This window comes from Pristis pectinata, chromosome 26 (assembly GCF_009764475.1).
Source record: "Pristis pectinata isolate sPriPec2 chromosome 26, sPriPec2.1.pri, whole genome shotgun sequence".
Taxonomy (NCBI): domain Eukaryota; kingdom Metazoa; phylum Chordata; class Chondrichthyes; order Rhinopristiformes; family Pristidae; genus Pristis; species Pristis pectinata.
This window is the reverse complement of record NC_067430.1, coordinates 13,179,149-13,196,009: the sequence shown is the minus strand read 5'-3', so window position 1 is coordinate 13,196,009 and position 16,861 is coordinate 13,179,149. Positions and strand designations below refer to the sequence as shown.

General features: G+C 45.5%; 1 protein-coding gene across 8 annotated transcripts in view; it reads right to left on the bottom strand.

Moving 5' to 3' along the window:
* The window catches only part of LOC127583294 (kazrin-like), a 469,156-nt gene that overhangs the window by 30,392 nt on the left and 421,903 nt on the right, over positions 1–16,861 (bottom strand). For all 8 annotated transcript variants that reach the window (XM_052039121.1, XM_052039120.1, XM_052039122.1 and 5 more), the window contains 4 exons: positions 13,467–13,672; positions 7,045–7,163; positions 5,202–5,433; positions 1,106–1,207 (listed from right to left, as the gene is read on the bottom strand). In XM_052039121.1, coding sequence (XP_051895081.1) covers positions 1,106–1,207; positions 5,202–5,433; positions 7,045–7,163; positions 13,467–13,672 — 659 coding nt within the window. The remainder of the gene's footprint in view (positions 1–1,105; positions 1,208–5,201; positions 5,434–7,044; positions 7,164–13,466; positions 13,673–16,861) is intronic.

The window sequence follows — 16,861 nt, the reverse complement described above, 5'->3', positions numbered from 1 at the left end:
TCCAAGGTGCAAACTAAATGTGAGGTCTACCTACAAAGCTGCAATGACTCATGATTGTGGAGTACCTTGGGGTGTGCCGAGGATGAGATGGGCCACTGCATAAATGCAAGTGATTTTTGTATCTGCCAGAGGCTGCAGGCAGTGCAGTGTGAGAATGGGCTGTTGGATGACCGGTGCTAGCAGTGTGGGGACAGCGCAGCTTGTTCTGTGCTGAAACTTCTAGAAATACATCTAGCCAAAGTTGGCAACCCAATTCTTTGATGCAAGCAGAGGCCAAAGGCAAGAAAACAATGTCCAGTCCCTGATTCCGGAGGAGCCAGGTGATGAAGCCCGTCCTTAGGCGCCTTTGCTAACCAATGTGCAATGCCTTTGCTTGGTGAGTGGGAGCTCTGATTGACGAGACAGAGACAAAAATGGCACTAAGTCTTATTACTTGACCCTACTGTGGAGCCATATGAGAGCCTATTGTCTGCTTCTGTCTGGCTTGACTCCCAAATCCACCTGGAAATTATAACAAACTTCATGGCAGTGGGAGGGGAATGGAATGAGCAGCTGCTCTGTTTTGGTGTCATAAGTTTTGGAACATTGAGAACCAGTGACCTGGTAGCGAGATGTAAATCACCCTCCGATCTTCACCTTAAGGAGTGCTCTCCTTACTCTGACAGAGGTAATAAACAGAGCTAACACAAGACATCAGAGCAGAAAAGTCACGTGGACATGTTACAAGATGCACTGAAGCTCGGTGCAGCCAACGCTAAGGCTCTGTGGGGAAGGACCACAGTCTAGGCTCCTTTCGCTACCGCACGTGGAGGGGCTGAGTTGGGTGGGGAAGCCGCTCGAACAATGAAGGAGTGTATCACCCCAGTGGGCCACCTGAGTGGCAGCAGTGCTATGGTTTAAAACAAAAGTGTTAACACTACTGAATGTATTGACCATATGACACCAAGAATGTAAAATGTTTTTTGCTCTGTATTTATTCTTTTGTATATATTTTTTATTTTGAATAAAGTTTATTTTTGAAATAAAGGAAAAACTGTCTTCTGACATTGGCCACTGCTCTTTCCAGCTCTGCCCCTGGGGAGATGGAATGACCAGGATCACCTACCTTAAGGTCGATCTCCCGCACCCACTTTATGACTCGCTGGTTGGTCCAGACCAGAGGATCCACATTGTGATTTTCACACCAGGCTCTTCTTTCATGCAGAATCTGTAAGGAAGCAGGTCACCTTCAGACTCCGAGTGGACACCAGCCACATCCACCACATCCCACCAACATGGCGCAATCTAATGGACATGTTTAAGGTGATCAAAAGAGTCAGCATGACATGATTCTCTTTCTTCCAAATAGGGGAGTGTAATCTCAGCACTTCACACCAGGGGCAAGAGGAACTGGAGTTCTCTCCCCAGGAAGCCGAGGCTGGAGTTCATTGGAAATTTAAGGTTGATTAATTGATGTTAGACATGGATACAAGGGATTTGCAACCGAGGCAGACACGTTATGTGAGAATCAACCAAAATCTGACTGAATGAGGGGATAGACTTGGGGCTGAATGGCCTATTCCTGTTCCTATCCTTGTCACTGGAGACAGAGAGATAACAAGGGAAGAAGCACAGACCCATCAGCCTCAGGAGGGATGAACGACAGAACAAGGACCACGGTGAAGCAGAATGTTAACTTGCTTTCTCCTTGAATAGGTTTCCAGGATGACCTCTCTGCATTTCATGCTGCTGATTTTGAGCACAGAAGCATTGTTGTGTGTGGCACTGTCTGTTGTCTGGGCCATTCTCCAGCCCAACTGGGGATATAAAGGCCATTGAGGAACTATGTCCTGAGCTCACATCTCATTCCTATATCTGCAACAATCTTCACCTTTAATATCATAGACAAATGCAGGGAACCAGCAGAAAGTCATCCAATGTATTGATTACAAGTTCAGTACTTTGAGAAGTACGCTGCTGTGTGAGGCAGCCAAACCATCTCCCAACCATCACAACGCCTTGGAAAGTTGCCCTTTTATTTGGAATTACTATAACTCCAGTTTCTTTATTCAGAAGTAGAATCCCTAATCTTTTCCATAACTCACCTAAATTCTGCATGTTCCCTTGTTCCAAGCAAACCCCGCTACTTTTATTGCTGCCATTAAATTTCCCACATACTCCTTCATTCATTCATTTACTGTGTCAACACTGGCCATTCACTTCTGACAACTGTCTCTTCATCCCTGTCTTCACCCAGCCTCCACCTCCATTCCATCTCGTAGTGTACAACTGATCTCCATCTTGCCAGGTCATCTCTCTCTTGCACATGAGGGGTTGAGGACCAAAGGGCACAGGTATAAATAGGAGAGAAGAGAATTAAGAGTGACACGAGGAAAAAATTCATTTACCCAGAGCATGAATGGAATCTGGAATCCACTGTTCACAGATGAGGTAGAGGCAGGATCCTCTGTGTCCTTCAAGAGGGAGTTGGATAAAAATTTAGTGAGGATAAATTTGGAAGATGATGGAGAAGGGGTCAGAACCAGTGAGGTTTGCTGGTAGAAAGCAGACACAGACACAGTGGGCTGAATGGCCTGCCTCTGTGCTGTAATCATTCCATGAGTGTTGGATGAGGGGAATCTGCTCCTTCTTTTCAATTAGCTAAGAACAGGATAGAAAGACACAGTGGCTTTCGCACATCCTGAAAGAGCAGTGTATAGTCTGATTGAGAGCTCACCGAAAAGATCAATGGATTAAAATGGGACGTTACCATATTTCTCATTGAGTTGTGAAGGAACTCCACCTGAAGTGTTCACACTTCTGTTTCTCCACATGTTGGTAGACCTGTGCATTTCAAACATTTCCTTTTCTCAACTTTGGACGTCTAAAGGTTGCATTTCATTTCATGTCTTTTCTTTCTCTCATCTTTTACTCACTATTGCCTGGAGTGAGTCTTTCTCTCTCTCTCTCTCTCTCTCTCTTTCCTCCCTCCCTCCTTCCTTCCTCCCTCCCTTCCCTCCCCTTGTCCATAATCTTTTACTCCCTCTCCATAAATCATCAAAGAAATCAGCATATAATCTGCACCTTCCAAAACCTCGGGATGTCCCAAATACAACCAAAGAGTATCTTCAAAGAGTAGTCACTGTGGTAAAGCAGGAAAATGATGCACAGTAAGCTCCCAAAAAAAAGCACCTGTCTACCCATCAATCAGCTAACATAGAACAGTCCAGCACAGGAACAGGCCCTTCAGCCCACAATGTCTGTGCTGACCATGATGCCAAATTAAACAAAACCTTGTGCCTTGTTGTGATGAAATGATCTGTATGGATGGCATGCATAACAAAGATTTTTTGATTTTTCACTGTACCTCGGTACATGTGACAATAATAAACCAAGTTACCAATTTACCAAGACCTATCTGTCTGCACGTGATCCACAATCCCTCCATTCATAAGTGATAAAGGATGAGCATCTATTTCAGTGATGCTGACTGCAGGATAAACATTGGTCAGTTCACCAGGCAGAACTCCCCTGCTCTGCTTTGAACCAGGGCACTGCACTTCTTTTTACATCCACCCTGAAAGGGCAGATGGGGTTTTGGTAAACATCTCATCCAAAAGGCACCAGCTCTGATTATGTGCCTGAGTTTCTGGAGTGAGGATTTAACCCGCAACCTCCTGACCAAAGAGAGAAGGTGCTACCCACTGAGTTACAGCTGCCACCACTTACACTGCTTGTCCAAATCCCACCATGTTCTGTACAGTTACAACCTGTCCATCTCTTTGTTCCTCTTTAGGAATGGTCATCACCCATACTCTATCTGTTAGGGCAAACGTTACCTCTCCAAACTGAGGCCCCGATCTATCCTCAGTTTTAGGGATCTCAAATTAGTAAAACCCACATCAAATAATGCAAGAAAATTCTACAGCTTCCTCCTCAAATAAAAATTCAATTAAATCTCCAAATCCCCACAACCTGTTATCTGTATCTCACCTACTTAATCTCACAGCGTGATTACACAGCTCTAATGTTCTACTTGTCCCAGAGTGAACACTGTGTGCCAGCAATAAGAGAATCACAATGTTCAGAGTTGGCCGAGGGGTTGCACGACAGGGACTCAGTTGAGCTAACATGGGGGGGATTATTCCATCGTGATTGACGAGCTGAAAGATTTACAACAACCAAGTTTATAGGTATGAATCACTGTTCCTTTTGCATTCAGTGAGTATGGCACGGCGGTCAGAGACGGGGTCTGCACAGGTCCAAACCAGGACTGCAGCAGGGAAACAACTAACCACCTATCAGGCCCAGGGGCCTGTACTAGAAAGTGTAGAGATACAGATGTGGAGTAAAGAGGAGATCAACACAGGCTGTGATGAAGACCTCCCACCCCTCACTGCATCCAGACTATAAATGTAAAGGACTGGCTAGGTGAGTTACTCTGTAACTGTTCACAATGTCTTCTGGAGAGGAGTTTGTGACAAGAATAAGTATTTTCCTCCTGTATGGAACCAAGAGATGATAGAAGAGGCCACTCAGCCCATCATGTTTGGATAGCTCTTTGAAAGAACTAGGCCTAGAATTACATAGCGTTAACAAGCCATTCAGCTCAACCTGTGTTTATGCTCTTCCTGACCTCCTCCCTTCCCTGTTCACTTAGCTTCACCAGCAGACCCTCTTTTCGCTTGTACCTCATGAGCTTAGCTGATTCCCCTCGAGTTCAACAGCCCTGCAAACGTTTCTCCTTTAGCCTGTAATCTAATTCACTTTTAGAAGTTATTACTGAATCTGCTTCCATCACCTCTCCGGATAAGGATTCAAGAACATAACAACTTGCAAAAGTTTTCTTCTTCCACCATGATTTCTTTGGTCAGTTACTCTATGTTGCATGCATGTGTGTGCTCATGTGTGCATGAGCATGTTTGCATGTATATGTATTGTGAGAGTGAGTGTGTGCCTGCAGGGGAACGTTGTGTGTGTGCATTGTTGTGAAAGTGTGTTGTATGTATGCATGTGTTATGTGTCTGTGTGTGAATGTGTTGTGTTTCTCTGTGTACATGCGTGTTGTGTAAGTGTTGTGTATCTGGTGTGAATGCATTTTGTGTGCCTGTGTGTGAGTGTGTGCTCTGTGTCTGTGTGAATGCATTGCGTGTGAATGTGTGCGTGAGCACATAAAGATGTTTAATGGTTTTCAGCGGTTCCCATTCACACACAAACCTCACCTCTCTGTCAAAGTCCCACTGTCGAAACAGCTCAATGCCAAGCAGGAGACTGATCTGGTGAAATTTCTTCGACACATTCAGGTACCTTTCCAGATCCCGTTTTGTCAGCGAGTTCAGCATTCGGCCGTCAATGAGGTGGTTGTGGAAAGCCTGGGAATACTGCAGGAGGCCCACATCGTTCAGCCATGCCTTGGCAACCCAATGATGGTCCAGCTCTGAGGCCTTGGACAACCTGCAGAGATAATAACCAGCTCAGACAGAACACCAGCAGCTTTGCTGCAATCACTGTCAGATGGCGAATTAGTCTGACATTTACTGAGACACATTGAGAGTTAGGATGCTTTCAAGGGATAAGGAGTTCAGTGAGCTTTATCAACCCTTCCAACTGGCTGCTTCCCTCAGGGGTCACGGGTAAAGTCTCATCAGAGGCTTGTGTGACCCACAATGTACTGCAAGTGCATTGTGGGCAGTGATGTAGATTGTTGCCCAGTTTTGAGTAGAGCTTTACTCATTTCTGGGAGGGAGGGCTCATGGAATTTGGTGCCATGGCTACCCTGGTGACAATCACTGTGATGGTGGGAGGTGGGGGCAGGGGAGTGGTGGGTCAGGGGAACAACAAGTTATTTCTTTTCTGAACCAAAATTATGAAGGGTATATCTGCCAATAAGGTGTTATGTCACAGAACAGCCTTGACCTCTTTGAATGGTAGGACAGGTGGGTAGGTTAAGATGGCCTCCCCCTATTCGATGTCTAAAACTGAGTCAGACTGTTTATCAAAGGAAAGAAGGACCTGTGTTTGTAACGTTCAGGACACCCACAGCGCTGTACATGTTCTGATGTAGGAAACACAACAGCCGATTTGCACTCAGCAAGTTCCCACACTCAACAATGTGGTAATGACCATGTAATCTGTTGTTTTTTGTTAATGTACCATCTGTTCAATTATCATCGCCCAGCACGTCACCTACAAATGCAGCAAGAAATGTGCCTGAACCTGGCTCCTCCGAGATGTGTGTTTTCACCGAAGGCAGGACTTCTCAAGGACGTTACTGGCCAAAGTAATGCAGTGTATCTGCAGGAAGCGCGGGCGAGATTCCCATTTCCTGTATAGCTGGGGACCGCCAATTAGGCTTCTTCAGCAGAGTTTCTTCAGAGTCAGCCACAGAGGGGGATGGTCCTGGGGGGGGGGGGGGGTCCTGATGCAGGGTTGCGACCTGAAACATCCACAATTCCTTTCCTCCCATTGATGCTGCTCGATCCGCTGAGTTCTTCCTGCAGGTCCTTTGTTGCTCCAGACTTCTACAGCAGGCACCTGGCTCCCCAGCTCCATCCCCCTGTGTCTATTGCTCTCCATCTAACCTTCCAGGGCAACTGCACTCGGGCCCAATAATGAGCCTCTGCAGTAGGTCATCCAAGGAAGGCTCAATCTCAGGATAAAAACATCACCACTATATCAGCTCAGTCATCAATTCCCGAAGGTCACACTTACCCACGAACCAGTTTCCCGTCCTTTATCCAAGAGGACGAGGTGAAGAATTAATGTGTTTCGAGGACTAAAAGTTCTAAAAATATCGGAAAGAGTAAGAATGAAACACCACCAACAACTTGCCAATCAATGCAGAGTTGGCATGGGAGCTGATGGTGTTGCACTGCAGGCACTGACTCAGACAGCCTGCATTTACTTTAATTCCAGTTAAAGGCCAGTGGTAAAATTCCACAGGCACATACGTGGCCAACCAGCTCCCCCATCCCAGCCAGGGTCCTGGAGCAGCTGGGGTCAGGTGGCTGCAGGTTGCCTGCGATTGGCCAAGGTTCACTCTGTTACCTCAAGGACTCTGCTCACCCCTTCCCACACTCAGCCTCCCGATAGTCCTCAATCGCAAGCCGCAGCTTACGCCGATGCATCGAGCTGTTCACTCCCAGCCCCTTCTCCAAGTCTTCATCGTTCAGACTCAACAAGACCTGTGACAGAAAGGAGAAAGCTTTAGAAAAAAGTGAGCTGAACTGCGGTTTGGGTTGAGCTGGGACTGACAATGGGGTGTGGTCTGGAGTGGAGTTTGGATTGGATCATGGTCTGGAGTGGGTTCTGGACCGGATCATGGATAATGGTCTGGAGTGGAGTCAGGATTGGACTAAGGACAGTGGTTTGGAATGGACTCTGGACCGGAACATGGAAAATGGAGTAGGCTCTGAGTTGGAGTCTGGCTGCAACACAGACATTGGTCTGGAGTGGAATCTGTGCTGGAGTCTGGACCACATCCTAGTTATTGGTCTGGACCAGAACAGGAACAGCATTCTGGAGTGGGGTCTGGACGGAAATCTGGATGGGTCCATGGACAGTGTTTAGAGTCTGGACTGGAGTCTGGCTGGAACAAGGACTTGGGTGAGCAATGGAAGCCAAGGTTCAAGTTTGGGCAATTGGCAACTTGAGCTTCAGATCTAGTACATCAGTGGGAGTTAGTACTGAGAGTCCAGGAAAATATGTTGTTAAAGAGGAGTGATGAGGGGGATTAGTTAATTAATTAATCCAAATAATCCAGTTGGATTGGGGAATTAGTTAATCTGAATTGAAGAGTTGGAACAGTGAAATTCACCACATTGGATGAAGTACAGTATTGTGGATTCTCAATTATCCACCATTTCTATTCCCCACCCTGGCTCTTCACCAGCCAATAGTGGAATTCTGAGAGTATTTAGTCAAAGGAGCAAAACATGCAAAAGATCGGGTTTGGATCGCCTACTTCACTGCAGTCACTGGTAGCTGAAGTTTCTGGCACTCTCCAACAGATGGCTCCCCTGCTGTGGATTCTGAGTGTTCTTCCAGGTCACTGGTGTGCACATTGATTGGACAGAGGTTGAGAACTTGTTCAGCAGGAGCAGGAGAACTTGTTCATGTGCCCATCACTGGGACGTTAATGCCTCTCCTTCCTATGGAAAGTGGGATTAGGCTGAAGAGCTCTTTCATTACTAGAATAAATGTGATGGATCAAAGGGCCTCATGTGTCACACAGAACAGTAATTTGGATTTTCAATTGTCCACCCAGGCTCAGGGTGGCTCCCTCTGGCTGATAATGGAAGTCACGGTGCTACAAAGTCAGGGGCTGGGTTAGTGTCTGAGAGCAAGGGGTCCCGGGGGAAAGGGATCCAGTGGGTGGGGAGGGCTGTTAAGTAGATGGGTTGGGGCAAACGGTTGGGTGCGCTAGCAGTTTTGGTTGGGTTGTATTTTGTAATCAGCGGTGGCAGGTGCTCCAGTGAAATACTAGAGGACAAAGCTATAAGGTAAGAGGGGGAAAGTTTAAAGAAGATGTGTGGGGTAAGATTTTTTACACAGAGAGTGGTAGGTAGTCCAGGCCCACCGATGCAGTTGGCTCTGAACTATTTATCAAGTATGGCTAAGAAAGCCGTTAGTTCTGGGAGCAATCATGGATGGACAATAAATGCTGTCCTTGGCAGTGACAATGGAATAAAATAAAATCAGTACCAGTGATTTCAATTGAGGGATAAATACTTAATCAGGATTAGAGCTGTCTCCTTCCTTGTCCAAGATCTTGCCTGGGGTACTGTCGATATGATTCCCTAAACTACACCACGTGAATCTGTTTCACTGTTTGTGGAGGCCTTGAATTTTCCCAGAACTTGGGGCAAAACAATGCATTAAATGAGGTATATTTCCAAATCTCAGTGCAAGCAATTGCGGAAATTTTGATGTTAGTGATGCGTTAGATTCATCCCTTGCTGAAGGTTTGTACTGATTTCCCAAGCCCTGCACTCTGAAACGTACTAACACAGCTCTGCTCCTGTGTTCGACCAGAGAACATCAAAGTTTCCTGTTTACACTAATTGTGGACGAGCTGTTAACGAATGAACAAAGCTTTAGGTGCAGCAAAGCTCAACGACATCGCCCTGGCAATTTTTCCAACCAATCTCCTTCCTCTCTTCTTAATGTGAGATGAAATTTTACTTCCTGCTCTTAAGGCATCAGAAGTGGAAAGTGAAAAGCCTCCAGGACTAGAATCTCTTACATGTTCTATGTGACTAATCTGTATACATGATGGTTTGAACGATTCAGATGTTAATTTTAATACATAATGAAGGATGTAAAATATAATGACGGATGTAAAGAAGGAACGCACTGCAGGTTCAGCAATCCCTTGGGATCTGATTATTTACACTGATCTCAGTCTGATTACACTGGGTTTATATTCCGGAAATGTTAACACAATCAGCAGGAACTCTCAGTTTCAGTGCTGTCTGGCAAAATAGACTAAAACTGTATATTTTTTTGGAAAACTTGTAGGATATTGGGTCAGTTTCAGCCCCCAGTGACTGAAGGGTGTGGGTAGACTTGGCCCTCAGTGAGTATGCGGTAGCCTTAGTTCCAACCAGCTGACAGATGAAATGGTCTGTGTCCCCAGGGTGATGTGTTGGGTGGTTTCTTCTGTGAAGAGTGCGGAGCTGGGGCTATCCCAGTCCTGGTGAAGAAGAAGTTGGTTTGGTCCTGGCTCCCGGAGTGAGGGTATGGGATGGACTTGGCCATAACCAGCTCCCAGTGAGTGATGAGGCAGATCTAGCCCCTATGAGAGGGGCTAGGGTGTATCAACCTTGATGAGGGACAGGGTGGTCTCAGTCCCAGTGAGTGAGGGATGGTCAGCCCCAGCTAGTGAGAGGTTGGGATGGTCACTCCCAGTGAGTGAGGGTTTAAGGTGGTCCCATCCCCTAATCAGTGAGTGGTTGGAGTGGTCACTCTCAATGAGCAATGGTTTGGGGTGCTCACTCCCAGTGAGTAAGGGATTGGGGCAGTCACTCCCAATGAGTGAGGGGTTGGGGTGGCCTCAAGCATTAATTAGCCGAAAACAAGATCATTGACTGAATGAAGTCCATTTATAATAAGTAAAACAGTAAAATTGACACTGAGCTCAATGCTACCAACAGCTAACAAAGGTCTTGACTCGCCACCCACTCCACATTTCCTATCCTTCTCACTCTTCCTGCTTCCTTCATCCACACTTTGTTGGATCCAAGAATCCTCCCCATTTCCAGCTCCAGCACCTCAGCATGGAGATCCACCACCTCCCCTCGCTCCTACAAACCACAAGCAATGAATATCCCAGCTTGATGCGGTCTAATTACTGGAATCTCCCTCGCAGCATGTGACTTTCAGGCACCTTCAGGGATCCCAGTAATTAAATATGAGGCAGAGAAACAGGTTGAAAATGAAATATAATTCATAGCGTCTGCTCACTTCATTCCCTTCAATCTTTACGAACCCAAAGCTGTTGGTTGTGTAGATTCTCCAATAAGGAGAACACAGAGGAAAGATGGGGGCTGGAGCAGAGGTGGGGAATTCAGATACTTCTCTCTCTCTGACGTACACAATGCCTTGCATGAATCACTGTGTCCACCAATGGGTCGGGGCAATTTCTACTGTGTATGAGCCCATCTGTTGGGTTACTTCAGGATACTAGGGTTTGGATAGGGTTAAATATGTGCCATTGGTTTCCTCTGCTGACAGCTATCCAGCATTTCATGCTCTGATCACAGTTTACAGCTCAAATCCAATTCGTATTGACTCGAGCACAAGAATCTCCACCGTACAGAGTGACCGCTGCATCACTGGAGGGGCTGTCCTTGGCTGGAGATGTTAAATTGATGTAAAAGACTCAGTGACACTATTTCAAAGAAGAGCAGTTGTCCCTGGCGTTCTGGCCAATTTTCATTCCTCAGTCAACGTCATTATTACCTTGACTTGGCTACGTTGTTTCCTACTTTAAACCAAGACCATGCTTCGCTGGTGTTTTGCTGAGAAACACTTTGGGCACTCTCAGCTGATGAACCATGCTAAAGACTGCAGTCCTTCATATATTATGTCTTCAGAACAACTGTGCAGCTGACTGGGACTTTAAGCAGGTCACGGAGCCCAATCCCTTTATACAGTATGGATTATCAGTGGCCAGTATGGTAGTGTTTTCCAACCGCAATGGGCACAACATAAGAACATAGCATGACAAACAGGAGCAGGCGGAGGCCATCTACCCTTTGAAACAGCTCAAGATCATGGCTGATTTTGTTTAAACCTCAGAAAGTACTATTCCCCCGCCCCTTGATTTCCATAATGAGCAGAAATCCATCAATCTCTGTTTTGAATGAATTCAACAACGGAGCCTCCACAGTGATCCAGGGGGGAGAATTCCAAAGATTCACCATCCTCATGTCAATCTCAAACAGTTTACCCTTTATTCTGGGAGTGCGACCCCTAGTTCTATCATCGTCAGCCAAACAAAACATTCTGCATCCACCCTGAAAGAGTTTTGTAGGTTTCAATCGGATCTCCTCTCATTCTTCTAAACTCTACAGAACACTCAGTCTACTCAGTTGGTGCCTGTACGGAAAACCTGGCACCCCAGAGTATGTAGTCCCGCTCCAAACTATGGCCCCAACAGATGTTCAGGCAGGGACCAGTCTGTCTGCTTGGATTCCGAGGCTCTCAGTTTAAAATGACAGCAAAGTCTCCCAGCCACTTCATTAATGTTAACCAACACCAGAGAACTGGACAAGGCTGCTATACATGTTATCAACAGTGACCATTCTGAGATGAATCGGAACATCATCTTGTTTCTTAATAGTTCAGTCATTCCAATAAAACACATGTCCAGAGTGACTGAAAACCTATATTTCTATCTCAGTGCAGAGGTGTCGTTTTTAAGCTGATGCTGAGATAAAATTTATAAGCTAATGTGACTCATAGGGTTTAGCTGAAATACTTAGAGTAAACAAGGGTGTGACATATGCAAGTATGTGGAAGGAAAGCAGATTTTACAGTAAGTGTTGCTGTGGTGTTAATGAGTACTGGCTGAGTGATTAAATGAGCAGGATATAGGATACTGAACATTTAAATCGCCTTGGTAACAGAACAGCTGCAATAAAATACCAAACATAGCTTTAAATTGTTCAGACTCAACAGAGAGCTTCCTTCGTATTGAGAGTAGTGGCAGCCGCAAGTTAATGTCACCTCCTGCGCCGACGGGTTATTAATCCTCAACTCTCCTGGGACACGAAAGATGGCTGCTGGAGGCAACAGAAACCAAAGGCTTCCTTCCCATTGGCTCTTCACCGGGCCTGTCAATCACCAGGCCAGAGACTGGGAAATGTAACAGGGAGAGAGTGGAGGAAAGAGTCTTTAACATCACAGATATAATGGGAATTTTTGAGGGGGCTGGGAGGATTCTTTAAGTACAAGCCTACTGATTTATATACTCTGGGAGGAGACAAACTGCTTGTTCAATGCAAAATGTGGCAATGGTTCAGAGATGTTCATGGTCCTTATTTAGATACAGATATGGAAGGCCTTTTGGGTGATCCCGGCCTATTCTTGCCAAAATACCACTCATTCCCACCCCATCCCTGCATGCAGCAGTTAAATGAGCCCAAGGGTAGATATCTATCCTAAGTCACTTGCACTAATTAAGGCCCCACTGACCCTCCACCCATTGTACTCCCCTCTCACCTTAGCACATTGAATTGGATCAAATATTGGGAGGGGAGAACTTTGATGTTTAACACTGACAACCAAAGACTAATTTCTATCCCCCGGTGTACAGCAGCCTCAACCATTTGTTGAATACTTTCATTGGATTTCCAGGAATAACCCTCTAAGCTTTTTAAAAATTCATTTTCAGAATCAGGGCAATGCGGGTATAGTCAGCATTTATTGCCTGTCCCTGTTCATAATTGAGAAAGTGGTGGTGAGCCACTTCTGGTGAAGATGCTCCCTCAGTTGGGCCAGCAATTCCAGGGTTTAGACCCAACCACAATGAAGGACCAGCAATATATTCCCCAAGTCAGGATGGTGCTCAACTTGGAGAGCAACCTGTAGGTAGTGGTGTTCCCATTCACCTGCTGCCCTGCTCCTTCTTGGTGGTAGAGGTCATGGGTTTTGGAAGTGCTGTTGGAGTGGTCAAGGCAAGTAACTGCTGTGCATTTTGCAGATTGGTCACCGTGAACATCACTTGGACACGTCACCAAGAAATTCATACATATCATGCAATATTTTATCCACCAGGTATGGGAACTTAATCTAAAACTTATTTTTGTGCCCGTCTGCAGAGTTTGCCAAATTTGTTCCAGCTTCTCCATATGTTTGCTGCACTTGTGTCCAAAGGTCCTTGGACTTGCAGTGATGTCATGTGGAACTCTCGTGGAGACCCCTGAAAGGCTCAGATATCTTACATGAAAGCAGGCAATTGAGGCAGGGGATTGTCCTCTTACCCTTCCACTTTTGACATTCTCCGTGCAGGATTTGATGTACATTGGCATCGCCATGACAACCTCCAGCCAGGCCTGTACAGTACCCGCCTTCCACTGAGACATCGGCATGGTCCTTGCAATCTCCACCTGCTGTAACCTGTCCAGATGCTCATCGCCCTCTGATAAACTGAGGCTCAGGTGTGTGGGGCTGGACAAACTGTCGGAATCTGCAGTGAACAGAAACATTAACATCAGCAAAATCACAGGACAACATTATTCAAATCTCATTATGATTTTATAGCAAAATGCTGTCCTTATTTTCTACTTTTTCTCAGTTCACAAAGCCTGTGACGAATTCAGAGAGCTGAGATGTATCGTTCATATTGTTATCGGAACACCAGGTATTGGAGCAGCCACTCAGTCCCTTGAGCTTGTCCAGTCATTCAATAGATTACAGTTGATCTGCCTTTCAGGCCCATTCACTCATCTTTAATCCATAGCTGTTGACACTGTTTACCTAATGAACCCATGAGAATTCCCAAACTCCCAGCCCCCACAGGTGGTTCCAAGCTTCCACTATTCTTTCACACCAGAATGGTCCAGCTCCAACTTGCTTTGGATTGCCTCACAACAGAAAATTTCTACTGCATCGAATCCCTTTGTCATTTTAAACATCTTGACTGGGTCAATAACAATTTCCATTTAAATGCCACCTTACGCATATCAGAAATGGCCCAAGGTCCATCACATGAGGAAATATAATCTTGAACCACTTTAGGAGAGGGGGCAGAAAACCAAAGGGTTGGTCAAGGAGAGACACAAGAAATTCTGCAGGTGCTGGATGTGTCTGGAGCAATACACAAAAAGTGCTGAAGGAAATCAGCGGGTCAGGTTGCATCCATGGAGGGATGCTGCCTGACCTGCTGAGTTTGTCCAGCAGTAGACTTTAAGGAGCAGGACCCTAAACCAGGTCTGATCAAGGCCCCTTGTCACACCACACCACCTCTCTCAGTCGTATGAACTAAGTGCATATGTTTGTGCTCCATCCTTCCTCTATCAGCTAGCCAACTGCATGTGATAAACTATCAATGTTCTGATTTACAACATTCAAAGAGTCCACACGACTCAGATTCAATAGATAGCCTTTGCTGAACTGTCTGAAATTAGCTGAGATGATGGTGGTGGTCCACTAAATCCCTTGAGTTTGAAGGGGCTTGGGTGGGAGTCATGGTGGACATAATGAGGAAAGCTCCCATTCCTGACTGCTAGCCAACAATTCCTGCAGGTAACACAAATAGAGTATAATGCAGGCAGAATGAAACGGCATTAGCTCCGTAACTGGGGGTGATGCAGAGGCAGAATAAGAAGAGTACAGTATAGACAGAGAGGTAAAATCAAGTATAGAAGGAGTTTAGAAGAGATATTGCGATCCCACAAGGGATGTGTGGAAGATATGAGCTCATGGTACTGGGGAAAGTGTGTCGCATGGGTTGAAGACTGACTATCACATAGAAGACAGAAAGTCAGAATAAATGGGTCTTTCTCAGACTGGAAGGCATGTAACTAGTGGAGTGCTCTCAATTATTTACTATTTATATTAATGACCTGGAGAAGGGGACAGAGTGTAAGATATCCAAATTTGCCAATAAAGGCATAACATGATGAGGATGTTTGGACTTTGCAACAAGATATAGATAGATTAAGTAGGTGGGCAAAAATTTGGCTAATAGAGTTTATGTAGGAAAATGTGAGGTCAAGCACTTTGGTAAGAGAATTTAAAGGCAAACTATTATCTGAATGGAGAAAAATTGCAAATGAGTGAAGTACAGAGGGATCTAGATGTTCTTGTGCATGAATCACAAAAAGTTTGCAGGCAGGTACAGCAAGTAGTTATGAAGATAAATGGCATATTGTCCTTTATTACAAAGGGCTTGGAGTTTAGAAATTGGGAAGTACTATTATAACTGTACAGGGTAGTGGTGAGGCCACACCTAGAGTACCGTGCTCAGTTTTGGTCGACTTTAAGAAAGGATATATTGGCATTGGAAGCAGTCCAAAAGAGATTCACCAGGCTAATTCCTGGGATGAGATGGTTGTGCTATCAGGAATGGCTAGAGAAGTTGGAACTGTATTCTCTGGGGTTTAGAAGGATGAGGAGAAATTTTATTGAAACATATAAGATCCTAAGGAGGCATGATAGGGTAGATGTTGAGATGTGAGTGAACCTCAAAGGGACATGTTACAAGATAAGGGGGTGGTCAGTTAAAACTAGGGTGTGTCACAACTTCTTCTCCCAGAGGGTGAAGAATCTCTTGAGTTCTGTACCCTGAAGGGTATGGAAGTTAAAAGAAGTTTTTCAGGAGGAGGAAGATGCATTTTTGAAAGATCTAGGAATTGAGGGCTATGGGGAAGTGGCACAGAGGAGTTGTTAAGGCCTGGAGCAGATTAGTGATGGTCATACCGAGTGGCCTACTCCTGCTCCTATCTTATTGTGTTCTTGTGTAATGGAGCAGTGTATTAGAGGCTGGGAAATTGTACCGGAGACATCTGGCGAGGTGCAGGGCAGTATGGTGAGTGGATTAGTGCAGTTTGAGGAGTGGTGTAGGAGGGCTGTTGTCAGTGGAGGTGGACTGCAACAATAATTGCGTGACAGGAGAAATCAGGAGGAGGAAAATAAAGCATTGAAGTTGTACAGATTAATATCAAGAAGTGATAACAATGTAATTTTTAGGTGTGGGTTCAAGGAAAGGACAAGGTAGAACAGCTTTCATTAGCTCAAATGCCAATGAAATACTTTTGTAATGTTGTTACTGGAGAACCACAACAGCCATGTTGGGCACAGCTTGCTCAAAGTAATAATAAGTGGATATATGTGCTTGGCTGAGGGATAACCGTTGGCCAGGACACCAGGGAGGAATATTCAGAGCTGAACGACGGGATCGTTTCCAGCTACATGGAGGCCATGGGTCCGTGCCTGATCCAATAGCATCTCAAACCAACTCAGATGTAGTAAAACGTCTGATGATGCTTCACCGGTTCAAAACCAAGGTTGAAACCCAGTCACACAAGAAGACAGGTGACCAAGGTGGATCTGGGAGGGAAGGCCTGGCCACAACTGACTGCATGTGAGGAACTGAAGGTGCACAATTGCATGTTGTGGTGTGGGCTGAAACATGCACGTGTGAGTGAAGTAACACTTCCCGTGTGGACCGGACAGGGACCGAGAATTCTACACCTGCTCTATACAGCGGGAGCAATTGAGCACAACGAGAGGGAGGCAACATGTTCAACACATGCTCAGAACTAGAACAACAGGAAACAATGGAAACACTCGTCAGATCAAAAGGATATAGGAAGCAGAAGCCAGAATATGTTTCCATGAGATCATCCCTCGTTTGTTCCAACTCCAGAGAGCT